General features: G+C 36.6%; 2 protein-coding genes across 16 annotated transcripts in view; one reads left to right on the top strand and one right to left on the bottom strand.

Moving 5' to 3' along the window:
* HMBOX1 (homeobox containing 1) overlaps positions 1-27,804 on the top strand; it is a 174,890-nt gene that overhangs the window by 133,357 nt on the left and 13,729 nt on the right. For all 9 annotated transcript variants that reach the window (XM_022594954.3, XM_022594953.3, XM_022594952.3 and 6 more), the window contains one exon: positions 4,371-4,524. In XM_022594954.3, coding sequence (XP_022450662.1) covers positions 4,371-4,524 — 154 coding nt within the window. The remainder of the gene's footprint in view (positions 1-4,370; positions 4,525-27,804) is intronic.
* The window catches only part of KIF13B (kinesin family member 13B), a 230,857-nt gene continuing 217,113 nt past the window's right edge, over positions 14,061-27,804 (bottom strand). For all 7 annotated transcript variants that reach the window (XR_016393491.1, XR_016393487.1, XR_016393488.1 and 4 more), the window contains one exon: positions 14,061-27,804. This exon is cut by the window's right edge. The gene's annotated coding sequence lies outside the window, so the exon portion shown is untranslated.

The following is a 27,804-nucleotide window of genomic DNA, read 5'->3' as shown; positions in this document are numbered from 1 at the left end:
TTCTTGGGTTATTCATTGCTCTCCATCTGTTTCAACCAAAGCAAGAGGAACAGGTTTCTAGAACAAATCTGTTGTAGTGTTTCCAGAGTTTTTCTTGTGTTTTTTGTTTTTTTTTTTTTTTTTGCCACGCGGCTTGCAGGATCTTAGTTCCCCAAACAGGGATCGAACCCATGCCCTCGGCAGTGAAAACGCAGAGTCCTAACCACTGGACCACCGGGGAATTAATTCCGTCTTCTGCTTTTTTTTTTTTTCTTTGCGGTACGCGGGCCTCTCACTGTTGTGGCCTCTCCCGTTGCGGAGCACAGGCTCCGGACGCACAGGCTCAGAGGCCATGGCTCACAGGCCCAGCCGCTCCGCGGCATGTGGGATATTCCCGGACCGGGGCACGAACCCGTGTCCCCTGCATCGGCAGGCGGACTCTCAACCACTGCGCCACCAGGGAAGCCCTCTTCTGCTGTTTTTAAATACTACTACATTGAAAAAGAAAAAGGAACAAGACAAAAACCTCAAAAGAAATATGATAATATTATGTTTCAAATTAAGTATGTTTACAAGTTTGAAATTATTCGGAGTTTCCACCTTCTATGCATAAATTGCCTTGATTTCTTTTAAAGTAACCAGGCCATTACTTACTTCTCTCTCTTCTTTTTTTTCCTCCTTCCCTCTCTCCCCCTTTCTTTGACTTCCTGACCAATTTTATTTCATCTAAGTTTCCTTTTTATAGAAAACCTGGACAATACAGGATATTGTAAAGAAGCATAGTTATATTACCAATAAACCCTAATACCAGGGAAGAACCATTATTATCAGTTGGCTCATTTCCTTCAACCTCATGACTCAGTTAAGATTCTTTGTATTCTTTGTTTTATTTGTGCCCATTTATCACTCTAAGAAAGCATGCCATAGTTACAGATATGGCCTACTAGTAGCAACTTACTGACCTATTTCTCACCCTCCACCCAATGAAGCCCTGAAACCCTCTATCCTTTTACCAGAGCCAGACCTTGGATGAGAGGACCTGGCTGCCTTAACCAGGTCATTTCTACCTCTGTCTTTATTAGCCATGGTAGCAAGTTTGGCTCTGTTCTGGACCTTTTATCATGGCTGTAGAATAAAGCTTATATAATCTAGCTTAGGTAGATTCCAGAGCCCTCATTATACTGTCAATCCTGCTTGCATTCCGAAAAGTACCAAAACAAGGAGTTTGAAACCCTCTAGACCCATAGTTCCTTCTTACGCCTAAACTTTGTTAACTTTGAATTGGGCCCAGACCTAATTGCCAAGTTATTTTGGCAGAATGGGACCCTCTTTCTTGAACTACCTAAAGAAAGGTTTCAGTTTAGAGTTTCATAGTGTGTAGGACAGGAATTTTTTAAATCAGGGGTTAGCAAACTCTTCCTATAAAGGGCCAGATAGTAAATATTTTAAGCTTTGCAAGCTGTGTGGTCTCTGTCACAGCTACGCAACTCTGCATTATAGTACCAAAAAGAGACAATATGTAAATGAACGAGTGTGGCAGTGTGTCAGTGTGGCAGAAGACCAGAATGTGCCACACCTTTTAAGCCAGTAGGTCTCTAATGTGTCGGTGACACACTTGCCCATTTGAGGACGAGGTCAAATATTTACTTTACATCACACATGACAGGAAATCATATATCTGTTAAGAGTTCAAACAAAAGTAAAAACTATAAAAATATTCTGAGTTATATAAAATGCATTGACCATAAAAGAACAGATTAACAGGTTTGACTGTACAAAAATTAAGATCTCGAAACATCATAAATAAAAAGATGAATGAAAAGCTGGAGAAAAATAGTTGCAATCTATATGACTAGCAGTTGGTATGGTATCTACACACCAATAAGAGGAATAACTCAAAAGAAAAAAGGACAAAAGATATAAATTCACAAGAGAAGTTAATTGTCAGAAACAGGAAAAGATGCTCATTCTTACTAATAGTGAAATCTTTGTATATTAAAGAGAATTTTTTGTCTGCCAAATTTATAAATGTGAATAATTAATAACACTTATAATACTCAGTGTGTCAGGGAATTGGGGAAATAAACAACTGGAGGTGGTTGTGATGTCTTATATTAGTTCTATATTATTGTGTAACAAATCACCCTACAGGGTAGGAGCTGAAAACAGCAAACATTTATTATCTCACAATTTCTGTGGGTCAGGAATTCAGGAGCAGCTTAGCTAAGGAGGTTCTGGCTCAGAGTTCTCATGACATTGTAGTCGAGCTGTCAGCCAGGTCTGCAGTCACCAGGGCAGGACAGTCTGCTTCTAAGGTCACTCCCATGAGTCTTGGAAAGCCCCAGGTCGTTATTGCCTATTGGCCAGAGATAGTAGGTCCTCCACATGGGCCTGGCCATTGGCTTGCTGAGTGTTCTTGCTACATGGCAGCTAGTTTTCCCCTGAGCAAGTGATCTAAGAGCCAGAGCAACAACACAGACACCACAGTGTATTCTACAGTCTAATCCCTGAAAGTGGCATATCATTACTTCTACCATATGTTATTGGTCACATAAACTAATCCTGCTACAACGAGGTGAATACCAGGAGTTGGCAATCCTTAGGAGCCACCTTGGAAGCTGGCTACCACACAACTATATTAGGGCTGTATGTCTAGGGCCTTATTTCTGTCAGCTGGGTTCTACACTTCTCCACATGGTGTCTGCTGCAGCTAGAATGTCCAAACTGACTTTTTTCCTCAAATGCCTGGCACCTGGGTGGGTTTCACAGGAGCACCTGGAGGCAGACTGGGCATCTTTCACTCCACGTGGCTAGCTTTGGCTTCCTTACAACATCGTGGTCTCAGGGTAGTCATACTTCTTATATGGCAGCTGGCTTCCCCCAGAACCAGCATCCCAGGAGATCTAGTCAGAAGTTGCAAAGCTTCTTATGACCTAGCCTCAAACTATGTCCATGTTGTCAAAAGGCGTCACAGGACCAGCTCAGATTCAGAGGCATGATTACCAGGAGGTGTGACTTATTGTGAAGGGCCATCCTTGGAACCTATCCCAGGGAATTATGCTTAGGAGAGATGATGCTGGCTTACTCTAAAGTGGTAGCAGTGAAGGTAATATAAATTCGTCTGATTCTGGATATATTTTGAAGATAAAATTGACAGGATTTGCCTGTGCATTAGATATATAGTAGGTGGGAAAAAATAGCAGAGGCAAAGGTGATTCTGAGATTTTTGAGCTGAGCAATTTAAAGAATAGGGATGCCATTTACTTGGATGGGAGAGAATGCAGGACAACAGGTTTGGAAAGGAAAATCGGGATTGGTTGAAATATTGGACATCTGTATGAGACAGTGCATATAAAGATGTAGCCATTAAGGGGACATCAAGAAACAAATCTGTGTGTAGTAAAGTAGAAATGCTACCCTTGGTATTAATTGCAAGGTACAATAAATAGAGTATAATTCCTGTTATGAAGAAAGAAATATATGCATACATGCATTATCACCAGTTCAGGCTGAGAAAAGTCTAGTCTGATTTAGTAAAATATCTCAATTGTACATTTTTTTCCATTGGTTTTATCACATTCAAGAGGTAAAAAAATAGTATAGCATTAACAGGTGGTAGACTTACGGAGATCTGAATTAGTTAATAGACTAAAAACATATCAAATATCCTCTCTTCTTTTGATGCTATATTTGACTTTTTTTTTTAAAGAGTTTGCAACAATTAGTGTTATTTTAAATTCATCTCCTACCTGCATACATTGATTAAAGGGCTCCATTTTCTCAACAACAAGAAGTCTTTTGAGTGGTAATGAAAGGTTCTGAACGTGTAGGATATATTGTTCAGAAAGCTTAAAACTGTCAAATAGGAATTTCAAGAGAAATTTTTCAGAGGAAGATACTCTGATTAAGGGTTGTCACTGGGCCAAAGACCATATGTCCTTATTCCCCTGAAGAGAGAGATTTTGAGCTTTGTTTCAAAAATTGACATAAACAAAGATAAAAGACAAATGACTAACTGAAAAAAATGACATTTAAAATAATTAATAATGGGGGAGTTCCCTGGCGGCGCAGTGGTTAGGACACTGCACTTTCACTGCTGAGAGCATAGATTCAATCCCTGGTCGGGGAACTAGGATCCTGCAAGCCACGCAGCGTGGCAAAATAAAATAAGCAAAGTAAAGTAGAATAGATGGACTTTTTAAGGAAGAGTTTTTGTCTCTTTGGATTTTTATTTTGGGCAAATAATGTTTTTAAAATATAAATACCAAATGTATTGGGCCTGCAATTTCCAGTGAAGGGGCAAAAGTTTATTGTTGATTTCATGATATATTTGTCATATTGGTTTTAGTAAATTGCAAGATATTTGCCCAAAAAAGTCTTATTTATTTCAGGAGCTACACTAAGTATGAGACCCGCGCCCATTCCAATAGAGGACCCGGAATGGAGACAAACGCCTCCCCCAGTCTCAGCTACATCTGGCACCTTCCGACTGCGACGAGGGAGTCGATTTACCTGGAGAAAGGAGTGCCTGGCTGTCATGGAAAGGTACATGTCTCCTTTTCCTAGGAGCAATCTCCCAAACTTAGGAAAGAGAAACTTAGGATAGATTTGGACACTTTTCATTTCAAACAAGTAATTTGAGATCTAGGTTTTATCTCTAAAAGTATTTTGGAGTACTATAAGTGCTGTATTATTGAAATAAAATGATCTTACCATTGAGAATTCATAAAACCAGAGTTAGTATCTGTCAATATAATTTTTGTCCTCAGTAATTTAAGAAACTTCAGAATAATTTTTTTGAGTTTAGATCTTTGTATTATGTTTTAGAAAGACTCTTTGAAGTCTTATTTTCATAAAAAATATTAAATAATTGTGTAGGAGGCCACTGAGACTTAACTTTCTTTGATAAGGAGTATAGCCTAGATGAGCTTAGTCCCAGAGGTTAGAAGTACATGTTTTTGACTTTGATTTCATATCCTCTGACTCTAGCACCAGTACCTGATCCACAGTGGTGCTTTTTTTTATTTTAAGTGTTTTTTTTACAATTTTTTTTTTTTTTTTACAGTTTAAAAAAAAATTAATTGAGTTATTTTTTTGTCTGCATTGGGTCTTGGTTGCCGCACGCAGGCTTTCTCTGGTTGCGACGAGCAGGGGATATTCTTCATTGTGGTGCGCGGGCTTCTCATTGCAGTGGGTCTCTTATTGCGGAGCATGGGCTCTAGGCGCGAGGGCTTCAGTAGTTGCAGCACGCAAGCTCAGTAGTTGTGGCTCGACGGTTCTAGAGCACAGGCTCTGTAGTTGTGGCGCACGGGCTTAGTTGCTCCGCAGCATGTGAGATCTTCCTGGACCAGGGATCAAACCTGTATCCCCTGCATTGGCAGGAGGATTTTTAACCACTACGCCACCAGGGAAGTCCCAGTACTCAGTACTTTTTAAACTTGAATTTGACCTTAGCTTCAGTTTTTCCTATTGGAAATCATATAAGTTAATTAAATGTGGTTATGAAATGTTCAATATATTTAGGGTGGATCCTATAGTATAATTATCCTCTTAGTCTCCTACCTGTAAGTAATGTTTACAGAATCTTGGTTTGATGGAGTTTATATGCAATAAGGTAGTAATTTTCTATTAGAAAAGTATTTACTTCCTAAGATTAAAATGTAGAGAAAAAGAATATATTAGGCAGAGGTGAAAACAATTGAACTTTTTCATATTGTGATTTCTCAATAATTTAAATAATAGAAAAGAGTGGAATTGAATGTTTAAAACTAGATTTAAATTCTAAGCATGTACATATTTACACTGAGCCAGCTTCACATTTTTTTTCCTATTATCTAATCTGACCAATCGAATGGTATACTGAAAAGAGCATTTGGCTCAGAGTCAGAAGACCTGAAGCCTGATTTTGGCTTTGCCATTAACCAGCTGTGTAACTTTGTTCAGGTCAGAAATTCTGAGCTTTAGCTTCCTTATCTCTAAAATATAACTTGTTCTGCACATATAAACTTCGATTAACCAGGTAGTTTTTCCCGGAGGAAGAAATCCAACTAATAAATGGAAAAAAGATGATTAGAGTATCATTATTATCAGACAATAATCATTGATAGCTGCTAACATCCCATAAAGATATACAAGGAGGTATTATGTACTTAGAGGATGTTAAGACACCACCTACAGAGTATTCTTTCTAACAAAATTGAAGCTGAATCAAATCGAATTTCTAGATCCAACTCCAGGTTTTTAGGAAATATGGAACAAAATTCTGTTAACACCACAGGGGTTTAAGTCAACCAGATTCATGGTGTGAGAGACCCTAAGAATAATAACTCAGTTTCTTCAAGTGTTTATTTTTTTTTAAATCTTCAGACAGTTGAAGAAATTTGAACACTGGATAAATAGTGATTCTTGTTTCAGTTACGATAATGGTCACTTATATGTAAACGGTGCTACACATTTATAAAAATTAGAGTTCTTGTCTTTTAGAAACATGTATTAAAATGTATAATAATATGATGAAGTGATATCTGGGATTTACCTCAGAATAACACAAGGTGTAAAGGCAGGGGCAAGGGTGTGTATAAAACGAGTGGTATCAGTAAATTACTGATTTCTATAGTTAGGTGATGTTTACCTGGGGGTTCATAGTATGGTTCTCTCCACTTTGTATGTATATTATGTGCGTGTTAAAGGATGCTCTAAATTTTGGATCAAATCACATGGAACTAGGAGAAATGTAAAGCCTTCATATATCACAAAAACTCAACTACATGATGTTATCTAATAGTAACATTTACTTAATAAATATTTGATTGTCACTGTAGTGACAGCAGTACAACAGTGAACATTGCAAACTCTCTCCTAAAGAGTCAGGTTGGAGAAACAGAAGTTAATGAAACAGTCATACAAATCAAGGTAAAATTGCAATTGTAATACATGTAGAAAAGGAAAGGTACATTGTGCTTCAAGATCTTGCATTGATAAGAGAGGATGTGGTGATTTAATTAGGTCAAAAGGAAGGGGGAAAATATTGCAGATAGAAAGGAGAGCTATAGTCATCTAGAACTGTGCTGTCTGATCATGGCCACCTGTGGCTATTTAGATTTAAATTATATAAATTTTTAATAATTTAAAATTCAGTTCCTCAGTCACACTAGCCACATTTCAAGCACCCAGTAGTCATATATGGTTACTGACTATAGTTTTAGACAACACAGATATGTAACATTTCTATCATCACAGAAAATTTTGTCAGACAGCTCTAATACAGAACAACTGTATCTCATCCCCAATAGAAAAACAGTGGTTATATTTGACCCATAATGATTTGTTTCTATTTTTCTCTTTACTCAAAATTTTAAGGAAATACAAATATAAATTAAAAAGCAAACATTAAGTACATTGAAATATTTTAGAAAATGTCCTCTGTGACCATGACAGAAACAGATAAATATTTCACTAATTCACATAACAAAAATATTGTGCTTCTGCATCCTTTTCCACATCTGGCCCTGCTTTTCAGAGTACAAGATTTAATAATTCATCGTTTATAATGATGGGTCTTTTCTCTCTAATTAGCATTCATTCATTCATTCACCTGTTCATTAAACATGTATTTTTACACATGGCATTTGTTCTCTTGAGTCACTTAATTTTAACAGTTTCTTATACATACATAAACACACATACACACACAGACACACGTTTTCCATGCTGTTTATTTGTTAAAGAGACCATGATATTTTGTCCTGTTGATTTTCCCACATTTTAGATTTGGCCAATTACATCCTCTTACTGTCTCATTACATAACCCCATATTTTCTGTAGACTGATAGTTAGATCTAGAGCCCTGATTAGATTCCGGTTCAGCTTTTTGGCACATAACTGGTACTTTGTTCTTCCTATTACATTGTATAAGGAGACGCATAATGTCTGGTTGTCTCCCATTTTTAGTAACTATAAGGTTAATCAGTAGATTCAGCGCTATCATCCTGATCCACTTATTAGAAAGGTCCCCATGTACAGCATAGTTTAGGGCAGTGATTCTTAACCTTGGCTGCATATTAGGATCATCTGGGAGCTTTAAAAAACACCAGTGAGACTATACCCCTGACCAACTGAATCGTAATCTCTGTGTGGGGGACCTAGGCAGAGGTATATTTGGAAAGCTCCCAAGTGATTCTAAAGGGCACTCAGGATTGAGAACTACTGTTTTGTATCCATTGATGATTTTTTCCTAGTCACTTTCTTCATAAGAGGTTTGCAAAATGGTTATATTCCAATTTTTTTTACTTCTTCTGCACTGATAAGCTCGAGTTCTTCTTCTATAAAGAAGAACTTTCCTCTCATTAACTCTTTAGCTGCCCAGAAATATATTTCCTCACAAACTTGGGGAGGTACTATGATATAAGCAATTATAGAACTGGGGAATGAATGCTATTATGAAAATGGGTAATTAAATTTATGGGATCATATGAGATGCCGGCAAGCAGAGGAGAGAGTCAGGAAGACTTTACCAAAGTGGTGACATTTTGGCTGCATTTTGATGGATGATGGATAGGAGTTCACCAGTTAGACAGTCATAGAAAGGATAGTATGATGTTAGGAGATTCTCTGTGGCGGAAGATAGGGTTTTTCATCAGGAGCATCTCTACTTTGATTATACAGGACTTAGTCATACTATGCACTCTATAATTAATAAGACCATGCTTAATTATACCATAGCTTTGGTGTTCAGGCTTTATCATAAAGGAGATTGCACCTGATCAGATTAGTCTGTTAGATAACGTTAGTAGGGGTATGGAAGATCGGCAAGAAATCAGCCAGCTAAGTATGCATTTGAACTTATACCAGATGCCTAAAGCCGAGGTAAAATAAATGTAAGTTGTAGTGTCTGCCCTCATATATCTTAAGATAATAATAGTTTACATTTCAGTAGGATTTTACAGTGTATAATTATTAATCTTATTGATAATTATTCTATATGATAAGTGAGCTTATTTAATCTTCACGATTCTGTACTGTGGATATCTTATTATTTATAGTTTATATATAAGAGCCTCAGAGAAAAGAAGTGACTAGCTTATATGTAAATGGGTTGAGGAGGGATAGATGGAGGCTGTTAGGGTAATCTGTGCATCAGTGATGAGGGCCCAAGCTATAATATTAAAGCAAAGGGCAAGAAAGTGGATAGAAGATAATAGATATCAGAAAAAATTTGAAGAAAAGAACAACCTAAGCTAGTCACAGATTGAACATAGAGATGACAGAGCAGGAAGTGTAAAAGAGAGTTTAGCAGTGGTGATGGTCAAAGAGCATTCATCTGGGAGACAACATCTGTACCATTAGAAAATGGTTTGACTGTGGGCAAATCATTTAGTATCTCTTAACCCCAATTACTGTATTTATAAAAAGAAGAGTTAAGTACTATGATAGAGTGAAAAGTCAGAGTCATAGAGACTTACGGTTTAGTCCCAGTTTCACCTTATATTAATCTTTAGGAATTTCAGTTTTCTGTAAAATGAAGTTGGTTATTATGAGAAGAGTTACGAGAGTTACGTGAGATAATATATGTAAAGCACATAGTAGAATGCCTTTCTCATAAACAGTATTGAACAAATGTTCCCTTTCTACCTAAATTCCTTTCACTTAGAGCTTTGACTGTGAAATCACCTCGAGATTTCTGTGCTAGGAGGTTTCAGTGGCTCTAGAAATGAAGATTTAGGAGTCGTCAATATAGTAGGTATAGTTAAAGCCATGAGTAAGAACATACCATGTTTAAATTCATCTCTTCTGTTTCTACATTTTTGCTTATACTGTGTTCATGTTTTTGCAGCTAAATATGGCTCCAGAAAAACTTAAAACCCTTCTGACTGATCTCATTTTAAATTCATGACCATGAACCTCAAGTGAGTCTTTAATTCTGCCAGACAATCATACTATACCTTCCTGGTTCATTCTTTCCCACTCTCCTAAATAATTACTTCACACTTTGTTCTCTCTGCAAACTCCCCATCCTCAGTCTCATGATGATCTTTCTTTCTATTTAAATGAGGAAAGTGAAGGGCTCAGAGGAAAATTTCACTAACTACCCACCTGTTTGCATGTAACACACACATACTATTTTCCTACCCCTTACCATCCCCAAAGCACTTCAGTAATATTTCCTAGCACATAACTTAGTGGTGCCTGCCTGGCTTACAGTAGATAGATAGATATATATCGATCCCCCTTTTTTTGGCCTTTTCCACTTCTCTGACCTCATTGCATTGTCTGTACCACATATTTGACTTTTAAAATATCTAGTTCCAGAAACATTTATTGTCACAAAGGACAATACTGTATGATTCCCTTTATATGAAATATCCAGTTTAAGTAAACCTATAGAGAGACAGAATGTAGATATGTGGTGTCTAGGGCTGGGGAGGTTAGGGATATTGTAGGGGAGGATGAAGGCTAAGGAGTGTTGGGTTTCTTTTTGGGGGCGATAGAAATTTCTAAAATTGTGATAATGTTCACACAACTCTGAATAAGCTAAAAGCTACTGAATTATAAATGGGTGAATTTGGGGGTATGTGAATTTTATCTCAGTATAGCTGTTTTTTTAAAGAAACAGTTATTTAGTACAGTATTGGGAGTTCCACATATATTTATCCTCCACATTTAAGCCTCATAACAGTCCTGGTTTCTTCTTTTTCTAATGAGGCAGCCAAGGCTCTAGGAGGTTGAATACCTTCCCAGGACCACAAAGCTAATAAGTGGCCCAGCCACATGTCAACCTTTAGACAGAGCTAACCATGGATTTGAGTTTTCCTTATTAACTAAGAGGGGTATATTTTTATTTGGGTGTACACTGTTTTTAATGTATGGACTTGACCCTTATTAACTCTGACGTCTGATGCCACTAGATTAACATGTGATGTAACCTTCTATTTGCTTAAGAACATATGGAGATTGTAAAGAGGGAAAGATAAAACAAAAATGGAAAAATGATTGATAATTGTTGAAGCTGGATAATAGGTACGTGGGGGTTCATGGGTATAGTGTATTTGTGTAGTTTTGAAATTCTCCATAAAGATTTTTGTTGTTATTATTTAAAGGGGACTTGACTAGATTTTAATGGGCAAAATAGAATTAGATAATTGACTAATTTATTCATTCAATCATTTATTTATAGAGCATCTGTTATGTGCTAGCACTGAGCTAGGCTAAACTCAAGTAGTTTACATATTCACAAGGGGAAGGAGCGACATCTATATTGTATGTCTGAAATACCTGCATGTACAAATAATATAATGTAAGACTCAAATGTGATTTTTATTCAGCAAACCTAACTGTTCCTTTGTTCATTTATTCAACAAAGTACTTACTAGGTATGAGGCAAAGTGCTAGGGATGGAGTGAAGGGATACACTTAAGGGTGAAGAAGTAAAGGATGATGATGAACCTGGCAGAACTGAATAGTCTTTAGAGTTTATGGTCAGAAGTTGTGGAGGCCTTATGGCCTAAAATCAAAGCTTCTGATGTACTCTTTCCTTTTTAACCTTTCTGCCATTCGGACTGGGTATTCTTTCAGCTTTGGAAACAGGTATGTCTTTGGAGTGTTCGGATATTTGACCAGGACACAAAAGCGTGAGACCTGGCTATTGTACCTATTCTGGTCTCAAGGGAGAAAGATGAAAGAAACCTTCGGATCGCCATATATAGGTTTTTCAGCCCAATTAAGCAAGATTGAAAGAGAAGCAACAACTTGAAGAAGGCTTTGACTAGATACAGGAATAAATAAGAGCACCTTGTGACATATAGAAGCAATAGAGTATAATGCTTAAGAGTACCCACTTTGGAACCAGATCTCTGTATATAGGTTACTTATTGCCGTTATTTTTCATCAAAGTAGCTGAATGATGAGTCTGTATCTGGGAGTGTCCAGGAAAATGAAGGCAAAATGAGTATCGCTGTGTGTGTTTGTAATTAAAACTATTTCATGGTTTTGTTTTGTTTTTTATGGAAACGGCACACCTATAATTTGTATTTTGTTCCTCTTAGATTCTTTTCATGTTCATCTTCAGTGAGCTATTATAAAACAAAATCATTTCTAAAGCCCAGAACCTTCTGAAATTATAAGGAAAACATTTTTGTTGTTTTAACCTTTGTCAATCTCCAAAACAACTCGAAAAAATTAACCCTAATTATTCTCCCCAACAAGCAAAGAATCAGTATTAAAAATTTCAGCTTAAGGGTTTCTCTTCCCCCAAAATTTAAGCATCTAAAAATACTTTCTTAGGATAAAAGTTACTCTTTATCAACAAAAATAACTTCACAACCACAATACTATAATGAACCAAAATTAAATCATAGCTCTAAATTTGGTGTCACTGCTATTAACCTGACATGTTATATACAGTTTGAATGTGTAATCTGAATTAGAGACCTGGGTCTAGTACACAAATGCATTTTATGTAAGTCTATTGTACATCCTGGAAGAATCAGCATAGAAGAGACAAATCTGTTTGTAAAGTGTGTTTCCAGAATTTTGCTTGAGGTTTCTGTAATTTAATTCTCTTGGTATTTACCACATTTTGGAATTCTTCCCAGGACAGCTTATTAGTACTTGGATTTTGGTTTCAGTCTCTTTCCTTTCTCTGTTTAACTTTCAATTTTTCAGTGAGTACTTGGACTGTGAAGGTTAAGAAGACCAATAGTTCCAGAAAGTAAATTCTATATTTAACTGCAGACTGGGTGTGGTTCAGAAACTGCAGTGCAAGCTTGCTAGTATTTTGCCAGTCATCAAAACCCTGACCTGCAGGGAACATTCCTTTTCCTAGTCTTCTGACTGAAATATGATGAATTTTGATGATATATGGTGTACACGTTTGTATGTGTAACTAAAATAAAGACAGAGAGTCGCATAGGTTCAACCTTGAAGTGGCTCTGGAAGATCTGTTTCTTCTATGTTCTTTTATAGTAGTCTCAAATGGTATTAACCTTCCCTAGTTTCATGGCGCCACTTCCCATTATTGTTTTATTACCTTTAATTACTACTGTGCGATTTAAAAATTTTTTTACACAGGAAGTATTCTCCACTTCATCTTTCTTAAGTCATGAAGCCACATTTTCTTTTAATGTTTTTATCTTGTTTTGCTTTTATATAGTTTTAGACAGTTTCCTAATTACTGTAAAAATGGAGAAATAACTGCTTGTTCTCCTAGTAAAAATTTCCCTCATTTTAAAAAAAGCACTCTTATCTCTTGAAGAGAATCCTATTACTTTGTAAAAGGGAAAAATAATCACCTTTTCTTCCTTAGCAGTATCCTTCTGTATTATTTTGTGTAGTGTAGTGTCCCAGTATCATTTGGTATCATTCATACTATACAGAAATCCATGGAGTAAGAGACTCTTCTCATTTCAGTAAGATTACACCTAACCACAAAAATATTGGAGCAGAAATGCTTATAAATGCTTTTGTAATATTGCTCTTCTGAGAGATTGAGACCCATCCAGATGTTTCTTTGAATGACAGCTTGAGCCATGTGAACAATAAAGGGACCATTTTACCTCTGTTGTACAAAAATATATAAATTGCATCTGCTGACCACTGATTCGGTTTAAGCAACATTTAAGGACCTTCCCTTGATTTCATTTACTTGTATTTGGTCACCATTTCTGCAGAGAATAAGGAAAAGACCCTAAAGATCATCTAGTTCAAACAGTTTGTCTTTTAAAACAAGAACTAAGAAGTTAATTAACTTGGCTAAACTCCAGAAGAAATGAGTTTAAGTTGCTTATTTTGAACCCATAGCCATATGAACCATAGAATTTTTTTTAAGCATAATGTTGATCTTTTCTGTTCTTCCTCTTCTTTATTTTTTGTTAGATACACATTTATTGAGTGTCTGCTATGTGCTAGGCCGTATGCTAAGAATTGGGATGCAAAGATGAATAAAAGGAAAGTCCTTATTGCATTTAACTGTCTTCTTGTCTGTGTTTCTTTATTCATCTCTTTTTTCTTTCAGGCCCTCTTAATCTTCCTTTTTCCCTCCTAAACTCCTTTCTATATCTTCCTCAAGGTTCCTCACTTTCTGTTCTTTAGTTTGCCAGAAAAATTTTTATTCAGTTTTTCTTTCTTCTTCTCACACTTTCTTTTAAGTATGCTTCCTACCCTCCCACCTCTGTTCTTCTTAGTTGCTTCCTAGTTGATCATAATGTAAAACTTCAGTATATGCTTTAGTTTTTCTTAAACTTACTGAATGAAGTATTTTTCTATTTCACTTAAAAAGCAAATTAATCAATATTTATTTTTCAAAGAATTAGTAAATGTTATATAATTTCTAAGGGCCCTTATAATTCTCAAAATTGCATTGCTGTATGATTTTAAGTAATTTCTTGTTATGTGTGGAGCCTTTGTTCCCTTTAAGACTGTGGCTTTTGTTAGGAAAATCTTCTCACCCTAGAAGTAAATCTTTGAAAAATAATTGGTGCTTTGTATAACTACATGAATGACTAGACTAACTTCAAAGAACAAAATCACCTCCATGATAACTGAGTTCTATGAGAAGACCAGTTATCTAGGACGTCATTCATATATATATATATATATATATATATATATATATATCTCCCCATAATTTATCTTGGCACCTTGTTTGGCAATCAGCTTGTACTTTGATCCCTCAATTTCTCTGTTTATAGTAATGAAATACCTTAAGGGTACTGCAGCCTGAAAATGCAAAGAAATCATTGTTCACCTACCTTTTATCAGTCTAGGTAATGAGAATTACTTCCTTTTTCCTTATAAAATGAAAAAACTAAAAGCATTCTCACTGCTGAGAAAAAAATTTGCTTCTCCTATTTTTCATTTTATCTCTAAGAGTAAAACTTTCTTTAGTATTTTACAGCTGCAAAGAAACTTAAATCTTATTTTCTTCTTTGTTATGTTGCTGCTGAATTGAGTGGACTAGCTAAAGAAAATATCTTTTTCATATCTGGGATCAGAGACCACGTGTATGACCAAGATAGTGACTTTGCATAGGAAATTCAGTGAATTTTTTTTAACTTCTTTACATTTAACCATGATAGCTTTTTAGCAAGCTGCTAAGTTATTACATGGAATGTAGTGGTAAAGTAACGGATGTGGCCTGTGTAAATTCGAAGAAAACCGTGAATGAAATAATGTTAAGCGATAGAAGAAAAATTGCATTATTACAATAATGAAAAAGGAATACACATACAAAGATAAAGATTGGGAGCAGCAATAAAGCTTTTAAATAAATGGTTTTCCCTAAATGTCAAATAGTTTGCACATTTTATGTTAGCTTTTGTCTTTCTGTTTGTTTGTTTCTGATAATATAGTGGTTAAGAACACAGATTGTTTTTAAAAATTATTTTTTTGAGGTATACTTGATCTACAACATAGTGTTAATTTCTGCTGTCCAGCAAAATGATTCAGTTATACCTATACATATATTCCTTTTCATATTCTTTTCCATTATGGTCTATCACAGGATGCCAAATATAGTTCCCTGTGCTATACAGCAGGACCCTGTTGTCTATCCATTCTATATATACTAGTTTGCATCTGCTAGCCCAAACTCCTAATCCATCCCATCTCCACCACTTCCCCCTTGGCAACCACAAGTCTGTTCTCTGTCTGTGAGTCTGTTTCTGTTTTGTAGATAAGTTCATTTGTGTCATATTTTAGATTCTACATATAAGTGATATCATATGGTATTTGCCTTTCTCTGTCTGACTTACTTCACTTATGGTAAGTGAAGTAAGGTAATATGGTAATCTCCAGGACCATCCAGGTTGCTGCAGATGGCATTATTTCATTCTTGTTTTATGGCTGAGTAGTATTCCATTGTATATATGTACCACATCTTCTTTATCCATTCCTCTGTCGATAGCCATTTAAGTTGTTCCCATGCTTGGCTACTGTAAATGGTGCTGCAGTGAACACTGGGGTGTTGGGGTGCATGTATCTTTTTTTTTTTAACTTTATTTCTTTTAAGTCTTTATTGAATTTGTTACAGTATTGCTTCTTTTTTATGTTTTGGTTTTTTGGCCACAAGGTATGTGAGATCTTAGCTCCCCAACCAGGGATCGAACCTGCACCCCCTGCATTGGAAGGTGAAGTCTTAACCACTGGCCTGCCAGGGAAGTCCCGCATGTATCTTTTTGAATCACAGTTTTCTCTGGATGTATACCCAGGAGTGGGATTACAGGGTCATATGGCAACCCTATTTTTAGTTTTCTAAGGAACCTCCATACTGTTTTCCATAGTAGCTGCACCAGTTTACATTCCCACCAACAGTGTAGGAGGGTTCCCTTTTCTCTGCACCGTCTCCAGCATTTGTTGTTTGTAGACTTTTTGATGATGGCCATTCTGACTGTTGTGAGATGGTATGGTACCTCTTGGTAGTTTTGATTTGCATTTCTCTAATAATTAGTGATGTTGAGCATCTTTTCATGTGCCTGTTGGCCATCTGTATGTCTTCTTTGGAGGAATGTATGTTTAGGTCTTCTGCCCATTTTTCAATTGGGTTGTTTGTTTTTTTGTTACTGAGTTGTGTGCGCTGTTTGTGTATTTTGGAAATTAAGCCCTTGTTGGTCACATCATTTGCAAATATTTTCTCCAGTCCGTAGGTTGTCTTTCCATTTTGTTAATGGTTTCCTTTGCTGTAAAAAAGCTTTTAAGTTTGATTAGGTCCCATTTGTTTACTTTTGCTTTTATTTCTACTGCCTTGGGAGACTGATCTAAGAAAACATAGGTACAATTTATGTCCAAAAATGTTTTGCTAATGTTCTCTTTTAAGAATTTTATGGTGTCATGTCTCTTTTTTAAATATATCTTTTTTTAATTAATTGATTTATTTATTTGGCTGCACTGGGTCTTAGTTGCAGCATGCTGGATCTTCATTGCTGCGTGTGAGATCTTCATCGTGGCATGTGGAATCTTTTTAGTTGCAACATGCAGGATCTTTAGTTGTGGGATCGTTTTTAGTTGCAGCATGTGGGATCTAGTTCCCTGACCAGGGATCAAACCTGGACCCCCTGCATTGGACCACCAGGGAAGTTCCTATGTTGTCATGTCTTATATTTAGTCTTTAAGCCATTTTGAGTTTATTTTTGTGTATGGTGTGAGGGTGTGTTCTAACTTCATTGATTTACATACAGCTCTCCAGCTTTCCCGGCACCACTTGCTGAAGAGAGTGTCTCTTCTCCATTGTATATTCTTGCCTCCTCTATGGAAGATCAATTGACTGTAGGTGTGTGGGTTTATTTCTGGGCTCTCTATTCTGTTTTATTGATCGATATGTCTGTTTTTGTGCCAATACTATGCTGTTTTGATTACTGTAGCTTTGTAGTACTGTCTGAAGTCTGCCTCCTGCTTTGTCCTTTTTCCTCAGGATTGCTTTGGCAATTCTGGGTCATTTATGGAAGAACAGAATTTTTAGTTACAAAGACTGGGGTGCTAGTCTCAACTGTCTTACTCACTAGCTGTGTATCCGTAGGCAAATTCCTTGCTATAAAATGACAGTAATAATCAAACCTATCTTATAGGAGTGCTGTGATTTAATACTGAACAATGGGGCTTCCCTGGTGGCGCAGTGGTTAAGAATCCACCTGCCAATGCAGGGGACACGGGTTCGAGCCCTGGTCTGGGAAGATCGCACATGCCATGGAGCAACTAAGCCCATGCGCCACAACTACTGAGCCTGTGCTCTAGAACCCGTGAGCCACAACTACTGAAGCCCACACGCCTAGAGCCTGTGCTCCACAACAAGAGAAGCCCGCACACTGCAACAAAGAGTAGCCCCTGCTCCCTGCAACTAGAGAAAGCCCGTGTGCAGCAACAAAGGCCATACATGCATAAATAAGAAAAATACTGAACAATGGTGCACGTGAAGTACTACCTGTGGTACGTGACACACACAGTAGGTGTTTAACAAATATATTCCTACTAAACAAATAAGAACTTTCAAAAAGAATTCTGGGTTCCTTCAAGTGGAATTTTCTGAAGAGTTACCATTTTCTGTATTCCTAAGCCTCAGCCAATAAGTGTCTATTTAGCCTTTCTTTACTCAAAAGAAAGTCATTAATCACCTGTGTGCCAATCACTACACGAGTGCTGAAGCATATTTAAAGATAAGGTAGGTCTCAGTCTAGTGGAAGAGTCGGGTTTAAAGAAACTCAGAAGAGATATGCACCAGGTACAGTAGGACATAGAGGAGAGTGGTGTGAGGGAAGACAACACCGAGGTGACACTGAAGCTGGGTCCTGGAGAGCAGTATGATTTTGATGGGTTGGGGAAAGGAAGAAAGACATGCTTGGCAGTGGAAGCAGTATATGCAAAGGCACAGAGGCATGAAAAATCAGGTAACTGGAGTATATGGTTAGTCAGGCAAGAAGTGAGGCTGGGGAAGTAGGTTGTATCCAGATTGTAGAAAACCCTTGTCTTGCCACAGTTGTAGCATTTGTCTTTCTCAAGCATTCATATTTGCATCCATGCCGAAATATGGTTGTTCTAAAAATCTCTTAAGACATTTTTTAGGTTGTTTTTGCCACTTTCCTCTCACATATAAAGCACTGATAATAGTTCTTTTATGACAGGGACTCAAAATTATTTTGGAGGGTAGAGGTAGATTTTTGTGTCTAATATTTGTAAAACATCCTGGGATTAAAAAATTGAAACTGTTTTGGGAATTCCCTGGTGGTCCAGGGGTTAGGACTCTGCGCTTTCACTGCTGAGAGGGCCTGGGTTCAATCCCTGGTCGGCGAACTAAGATCCCACAAGTCGCGTGACCAAAAAAAAAAAAGAAAGAAAAAAATTGTTTTGAAAATCTTCTCAGTCTTCCTTTTTAAAGATAGGAGCCTAAATGATATTCCCTTTTCTCTGTGGCAAGGAAATACGTTGAAATTCCAGCCATTTTCAATTTAAACATTTTTGACCCATTTTTTTCCCCTGCTGACGTGGATTATTATAAAATTATAGAATCCAATTTTCCTACTGGTTTCTGTTATAGCAGTGCATTGTTAGGAAGAAAATTTGAGCTATATCTTTACCAGAATGAATTATTTCGCCATCTGTTGAGTAAATTTTACCTGGTACTTCAGTGACGTAGTTTATGTTCCCCTGCAGACAAGGGTTTGGTTACACCCAACGGGTTCCTAGGCTAGCACAGTGCTCTGCATAAAGTCTGACATCAGTAAGCGTTGCTTGAACTTGACTGAATTGACTATTTAATAAGACCCTACAACTTTAAGAAAATTAGGAAGTGGTGTCGCCCATCTCCCCTGCCAGACATATTAGACTTGGGGTGGGGGTAGAGTAATACAGTATTTTCTAATTTTGTTAAAATTGTAAGGCCTTCAATTCAATTCAGCAAGAAACAATAATTCGATAATTTAAAGTGATCCACTCAAAATGACTCAGAAACAGCAGAAAAATTACGTTTCAAGGCCTCAATGTCGTTTTTCCTTAGCCTGATCACTGTACTATTTTTCCCCCACAAAACCCACTTTGTGGGAGTGGAATTGGGTCCTGTAAAGTCTAAGGGTCGCCTTGCCGTCACTGCAACCCCTGGCAAGCTGGTCTTCCTTTCCCTCTCTTCTGATGTCATTGCCAGCCTAGGATAGAAAATGCTGCAAGAATACATTATAAATTTTGGAATTAATGGATGCTGGAAGATGAATTTTAAAAAGAGTTTAACGGTCTTTAATACTCCTTATGGAATGACTCAGGTGGAACATAATGAACTACACCTCCTGTATCTCTGCAAATAGAAGGAAGTTCTTAACATTTATTTAAGACAGCAGGAGCCTGAACATGACCTCATTTCAATCCATTAGACTATTTGAGGAAAAAAACAACAAAACTTTCCCACTTATTGACAGGTAAAGTTATCCCAATCCATTTCTCATAGCCAGTAAGAAGATGAACTGTCCTTAAATGCATTTTAAAATTGGCAGATTATACTTCCTGGTTCCCTTTTGGTCAAACAGAAATAGCCAAAAGAGAAATTATCACCATTTTTTTGAGGCTGATTAAAAATTCTCCCCATCCTTGTATAGAAGATATGCCAGCAGTTTCATTTTGTGCAAACAACAGACCCCTCATTTCTCTAGTTCCTGAGCTAATTAAACAGGACCAAAGACCCCATGTTCCTCATGTTGTTCTGTGGCCACAGTTTACAAAGACATGAAGTGTAGTTTGGTAAGTATTGGTGTTGCATGTGAGGAGTCACCAATAAAGATATGATTCATCCCAGAAGCAGAGTTATACACGTCATAGTATAAATATTAATACTGATGGAGACCAGGTTATAGACCAACTAGAAAATCTTCACAGAAAATGAGTGAGCTTTTTCTTTTATAAACTCAACAAATGTTTATTGAGCTTCTACTTCATACCACTCCTTATGCTAGACACTGGTTGGGATACAGTGATTAACAAGACAGATATGGCCCTTATAATAGTGCATTCGGAAATCATTGTTGATAGACTAAACATTCATAGCGTGTACCAAGGTTTGCATAAGTGTTTGATGTTTGAAGATCTCAAATTAGTAGAATATGAACTTGTGGGTAAATATTCTACTTCTGTTTTAGTTGCCTTTTGGTTGAAGAAGCGTGCATGCACCGTGTAATTTCAGTGATAGAAAGCATCTAAAAGTGGTCTTTTTGAAAACCTGTGTACCATAGAAATCTCAATCATAATAGTGCCTCATCCAAATATTCTGTTTTATTGGTTCCTACTTTGTCACGTCATCCACTTAAAGGCCAGACAGACCTATAGTTCTGTTTTGAGACTATCCTATAATTATCATCTTTCTGGGGGCAGAAACCTTAGTTTGTCATCAAAATACCTTCCTTGGAATATGACTATATCCCAAATTTGCTCTTGTATCACTGTGAAGAAATTTATTTATCTTGCGCACAATTGGTAAGATAACCTTTCAGTTCTGGCAATATTAATGTAAATAGCATGTTTTTTGTCAAGTGTTATAAGAATTAATTCGACTTTTTAAAAGGCAGTTAGCAGTCATTTATGTATATCCTGGGTAGTTTGACTAAACTAAAAACAGCAGCAAACCCATAACACAGGAGATTAAAAAGTAGGTTTAAGAGAGAGTAGCAAGTACCTTTAAGTACAAGGTATTGTGTTTCTCCCTCTTCAGGGAGGTATCAGAATAATCTCCAACCAATGTACCTCTGATTCTCTAAAGAATCTATGCTGTTGGCCATGTTTGGTTTGCCATTTGTTGAGACCTCCCCCAGGAGGACAAGTTCTCATTTTAGATACAGACCCATATCCTTTTATGGTAGAGGTAGTCGTTTTGCAGAAGCATAGTATTAATCATAAAAAAAAAAACCATGCAGGAGACAGTAGATTGATTTTTATCAGTCTTGTTCTACTGATCTTCATATTATAGTAAACTGTTGGTCAGTAGTGTCAGATTGGTAAGTGGCCAGTTTATAATTCAGTGCTTTATATTTAAAAACAGGCTCCCTGCCTCAGGACAACTTGTACACCAAGTGTAAGAAACTTAATTCCAGGTCACCTTACAAATCTTTTTTGTAAACCTAATTCCTACTAGCAAAGGCTGTCAAAACAGAGGGGAGGATACAGCTGCTTCCAGCCAGAAGCAGAGGCAGCAAGGGGCATACCAGCTTTCTTGCTTTGACAGTGTAAGTTCTGGTAGATGCAGTTCACTCTCCAAGGTACCACAGTTTCCACTGGTATGAACTTCACGTAATTATCACTCACATTCGGTAGTTTCATTAGGAAACTAGGAAATCCATGGACCAGCAAAACCAAACACTGCCCTCTTGTGCATGTTCTTTTTCTTATTAAAATAAAATGGAGGGTTGAGCAAACATTTAATGAATTCAGTGGTATGCAATCAAGAGACATGCTTCAAGAGAAATACCATACCATTTCTCGGTTGTTTTTCTTTAAGGTGGTTAGAATTTGTCAGTTTTACTGTTTTGCCTGATGACTTCAAAACATTGTCTCCATTCTTCTTTTCACAGTCTTCATAGAAAGACTGATGACTAAAAGGGTAATACATATTAGAAGGAAAACTTGCTCTATATTGTCAAGTAGTAATAAAACTCACACCAAATCTCTACTGTGGTAGGACTTCATTTAGGGCTGCATGTCACTGGACAAACGATAAGCCTGTGTTGTTTCTAAGGCTTAGTGATAGGCTAAAATGTATTAAAAACTCAGTTCCTAAATTCACTGTTAGTCTTGAAATCTATTTATTAAATAGCAAGTAAGGTCTAGTGGCGGTTAGCATGCTGCAAGTAAATATAACATTTAAACAGAATCTTTGCAGTGAAGGACCTCGGGAGATGAAAATTTTGTATTAGGGCACGTTTCATACATGGTATCCATAATTGTATCGTGTATCGAATTTTCTTTTTTACATTAGTGAAGAAAGGCCATCCTGAGGAGGACTTGGAAGCTTTTTTTGGTGCTAGTGTCTGAAGAGGTCCTACTAACTCTTCTACAGTAGATTAACTGTGCTATATACATAGTCTTTAAATGTGTATGGATGTTGTGTTTCAAAGGAGAAGTCCTAGAGTTTATTAAGTTCTCCTCTGCCCAGGGAAAAAAGGTACCTCAGTGTTGTTATGGTTGTCTCCAGAGCAATTAGATTTCCTTTCCCAGGAGGAAAAAGCCCCTAGGTATAGCAGCTGTGGTCCTGGGGCTGTCATGGGTATCTTACTACTGCTGTCACATCTTTGCTTCTGGGAGCGCTTGTGAAATTTATAGGAGTTGATTTAGGTGATTGATTGCTACAGAGATTTGTGTCTTAAAGGAAGTCTGAAACAATACTATGTCATAGCTAAATAATGACCACCATTCCTGTGAGCCCTTTGAGCCAGTGAACTCAGTCAGGAAACTTGAGTTCTGGGTTGTGTGACCTTGAGCAAGTCAAGTCTCCTTTCATTCTTTGTCAGGATCTACTGTGTGGTGTATCTAAAACCATGTGTAATGAACGGTGTTATGGGATTCCATTGCATTTATGAATTGGGATTCTAAAATTCAACTTCTCATATCTGAATCCTTTAATCTCTTCATAGGCCAATACTAATTTTTCCACTTAAAGCCTTCCCTTTTCACAGGCTTTTCTATTCTATAAGATGCGGCAAAGTCTCGAAAACTTACAGCTTCTTCTATAATAGAACTCATTCATATTTTAGCTTTTACTTGGAAGGTCATGTGAACCTTACAAAAGTCTGATTTAGAGGGAGCCATTATTTCTGTAGAATTAAAAGTGAACTTTTATTTATAAAAAATACATTAGTGTAGAACATCTTTTGTTTGTCATACTTTAGTGTGTTTGCAAAACAGATGTTTAAAGCGTGAATTTGTTGCCAAAACACATTAAGAAAAACTAAGAAATTTATTATTTAAAAATAATTTTGTGCAGTTCTATTTTGTTCATGCTTTGGGACAGCAAACTTTATTTTCAAATAATGCCTTTTTAATTACAAAATAAGCACATACTTATATAAAAAATGGAGAAATGCAAGAAAATATAAAGAGGAAAATTAAAATGCGCTTAATGAGATAATCATTAACATTTTGGTATGTTTCTTTTTCGCCATTTTTCTGTTATATATATATATATGTATATCTTTCTAAGCAAAAGAATTTTGTATAAGAATATACCATAATTTGTTACCCAGTCCCCTGCAGTTGGACATTTGTGTTGACAGCTGCATGTAGCTAGCTCAGGTCCTAATTTCATAACTGCTTATGTTGCCAGTTTGTAAACAGATACAGGGATGGTAAAAGAAAGAAAAGTATTTTGAAAAGCAGTTATAAAATTAATCAGAGTTAGGTTTATGTAATATTACATAACTCAGTTTATTTTTATTTGGGGTAACATTTTTTATTAGAAAATTAATAGTAACACATTGTAAACTATTTGGAAAACAATGTATAAAGAAGAAAGTAATATTTCCATTCATAAATAACCACTAAAATATTTTGGTACATGTACATTTGGTGTTTCTATCTTATCTGTATTTTAAACACAATTAGAATAATTCATATTTGGTTTTGTAAACTTTTTTTCACTGACATTTTCCGATGTACTCTTTGTACTCTTTGAAAACATGATTTTTTAAAATGGCTCCTTCTTTTTTTTCAAATGCCTATACCATAATCATATTTAACCATTATTATTTTATTAGACATTTAAAGTCTTCCCAGTTTTGCCCTGTTAAATAGTCCTGACTCAGACAACCTTGTTCTTACCTTTTGTCTTAAGAATAATGATATGTTTGGCTATATTACCAGCTCCCTACAAAAAGCTGAATTTATTCGCATCACCAACAGTGACCTTGAGCATGCACTGCTCCTGTCACCACAGCCTGCCTTCCCTGCATACCGTAATCTTCTTAGTGAGTGAAAATCAGCTTCATTTTACTTATTTGGTAGGTGAAAAGCACTGTTTTAGTTTTGTCTACATTTAAACTTCTCTTTTTTTTTTTTTGCGGTACGCGGGTCTCTCACTGTTGTGGCCTCTCCCATTGCGGAGCACAGGCTCCAGACACACAGGCTCAGTGGCCATGGCTCACGGGCCCAGCCGCTCCGCGGCATGTGGGATCTTCCCGGACCAGGAAACGAACCTGCGTCCCCTGCATTGGCAGGCAGACTCTCAACCACTGCGCCACCAGGGAAGCCCTGGAATTTATTTTTTATTTAAATATAGATAAATCCAGTGCTTTTATTCTTGTGTGACTGCCTCCATCACATATGCTTCCTCATTCAGATGTTTTCTTTTACATTTAGCCATAAAATATTGGGTTTATAAGGTGAAGGTCTAGTTTGGTCTTATTTTCCAGATAGCCAATTCTCCCTTTCTTCTTAGATTTAAAATTCTTTCTTTCTTGCATATAAAGTTATTATATTTGTTAGTTCTGTTGATCTTATCAACAATTCTTGAACCACAGCTCTGATTATCATATAATTTCACAATATTTGACAAGAGAGAGAGCCTATTTATTACCATTTTCAAAATGTTCTTACCATTTTCATCTGTTTTTTCAGGCAAACATTCAAATAGTATTGTTGACTCATAACACTCCCACTGAGAAAAAAAAGAGGGAAGAAAAATATGTGATTGAAGTTAAATTTCATTGAAGTTAAACCTAAAAATTAATTTGGGAAGAAATGACATTGTCATATTATTCATTCTTATCTAGGAATGTGTTATATGCCTCTCATTTCTTGTGTCTTTTTTATACCTATCAGCAAAATGAGTAACATTTTTTAGTTTTTTGTATGGTTTCTATATTTTTCTTGTTAGACATTTTTATTTTCTCATTTTTCTTGCTCTCATGAATAGATGCCTTTTTTTCTGTTAGGTTGTCCAATTGCTTATTATTGATGCGTAGGAAAGTTTTGATATTTTTGTTGGCCTGTATCGTACCCAACCATCTGATTGATTACTTCTGAGGCAATTTGAATTTATCCCTTGGCTTTCTTGGTATAATATAATATGCAATTGATATTTTTGTGGCTCTCCTTCCCAATTTGTTTCTTAATTCTGTTTCATGCCTTATTGTACTAAGACTTTCAGAAAAAACATTAAATTATAACAAAAGTAAAGGTTGTATTGGGGATGGTGAGCTCTGTTGCCTTGTTTCTGATTTAATGGAGATGCTCCTAGCATCTTATCATCTTATTAATGTTACCAATTACTGTTTTCCCAAGATTTTACTGTGAAAAGTTTTAAATGTACAGCAGAGCTGAAAGAATTTTACAGTTATCACCTAGATTCTACCATAGTTTTAGTGTACTTGTTTTCTCATACATCTCTTAGCAGATTTTTTAATATTGATAATCTCTGTTGTATTACAGAAATATTTATCTGTACTTACTGTTCCAAGATTTTAAAAAGTCAACGCTGCACTAATTGTAAAGATACAGATGAATACAGCAATCTCTTAGCTCCATTATCATGAAGTAGCCAATCTAAAAAAGTTAATAAAGCTTTTAATTGGGGGTTTAGTGTGAAAACTGTTCAAATGGAGGACAGTGTTAAGCATCAAAAGAAGGATAGCAGCCCAGTTTGGGTTACAGGAGGAAAAAGAATTGAAGTTAGAATTTTTCTGTATTTGACCAGACTTTCAAAGAATGCCTTATTCAGCTGCTGACAGACTACTTACTTACAGAAATAGCTACTTATTCCAGTCTACTTGCCAGGTGTATTCTATAGTGAAATAATGTCCATCAAGTTATGATAATTGAATCACAGTATCTCTTAAGACTATCCATTCTTTTTGTACTGATTCTGTTTACCCAGAGTATTAGTTTTCTAGGGCCGACATAACAAATTTCCACAAACTGGGTGGCTTAGAACAAAAGGTGTCAGCAGAGTTGGTTCCTTTGGGAGGTTCTGATGGTAGAAACCCTCCCACACCTCTCTTCTAGCTTCTGTCAGTTGTCAGCGGTCCCTGGCATTCCTTGTCTTGTAGACGTATCACTCCAGTGTCTGCTTTCATTTCCTCATTGTCTTCTCTGATTGTGTTCTTTTTTTTCTCTTGTAAGGACACTCTCGTTGGGTTTAGGGCCCAGCGTGACCTCATTTTGATCCTTCCCAAAATTACATCTGCAGAGACCCTATTTCAAATAAGATCACTTTCTGAGGTTCCAGGTGGACATGAATTTTCAGGTGACACTCTTCAACCCACTACATCCGGCGACTTCTTTAGTAAGCAGGAGTGGAAAGAGCATGGGCCTGGAAGTTAAGGAGCTTGTCTGTAATGCTAGCCAGCTCTGTAACTTTGGGGAGCTTATTAAGTGTAAGCTTGTCATTGTCTCTATTTCTCAAATGTGGAAGTTGATCGGTGAATAATCTTTCAAAGTCCCTTATTGTCCCGAAGTCCACAGTGAATGATGAAGAGTCGTATGCATAGCTGATTTATAGCTCTGCCCCTCTTATTTCTCTCTGACCCCTGATGATTTTTCAGGGATATTTTTAGGTATGATTAGTATCAGAGGGGCTTTGAGATCTTTGGATAAAATGTAGGATATCACTGTCCAGGTGTGTAAGTGAACTGAGGATGTTCCTTCCTTAGACCTTTATGGATTAACAAAGGAGAGTTGCTGTACTTAAAGAAACTTTTCCCATTTTTTTTCATCTCTGCCTTCACTCTGTTGTTTAAAAACAACCCCCCCAAAAAAAGAAAATTTTAAAATATTTTGTTTGTTGCTGAAGATCATTTAACACATAGATGCTCTCAGAGAGGAGATGGGACAATTAGGTTCCTAAGTATTTTAGTTTAATGTTACTCTCTTTCCTGCCCTCTACCCAGTAATTTTACTTAGTGATGAAGAAATGCACACTGGATTGTAGATAGTGAGCACTGTATGACAATCCTGAAACCTTATTTTGAATTACTAAAATGGTGAGGTTTAAATATCTCTTCAGGAGGGATAGTTCACTTAGAGGCACAGAAGAAGAAAAGAAGTTCATTTACATGGCATTATCCCTTGCTTAGAGAGCCATTCCCTGCCTTCTATATGCTCACCAAGACACAATAGGAGGAACTTTCTGGCTGCAGTTTTTATAGACTTAGTGTTACTGAAATGAAGGTGCCTCAAGGACATTTCAATTTGTTACTAGCTTATGGTTTCTCATCTCATGTAAATTATTTTTCCACTTTTCATTTTAAGTCTTTGCTGTCAGCGTCTTGCAAAGCGATCATTTGGTTTCCCTCTGTGAAGATTACTCACTGATCACTCAGCTGACAATGTCCTTTGTCTATAAAAGTGCAGTGCCCTTAGGATTTATTTTATCACTCT

Source organism: Delphinapterus leucas, chromosome 6 (genome assembly GCF_059928025.1).
Source record: "Delphinapterus leucas isolate spDelLeu-1000000601 "Yukka" chromosome 6, BTC_Dleu_Yukka2, whole genome shotgun sequence".
NCBI classification, from domain to species: Eukaryota; Metazoa; Chordata; class Mammalia; order Artiodactyla; family Monodontidae; genus Delphinapterus; species Delphinapterus leucas.
The sequence above is the reverse complement of the archived record's forward strand: the minus strand, read 5'-3'. Positions and strand labels throughout refer to the sequence as shown.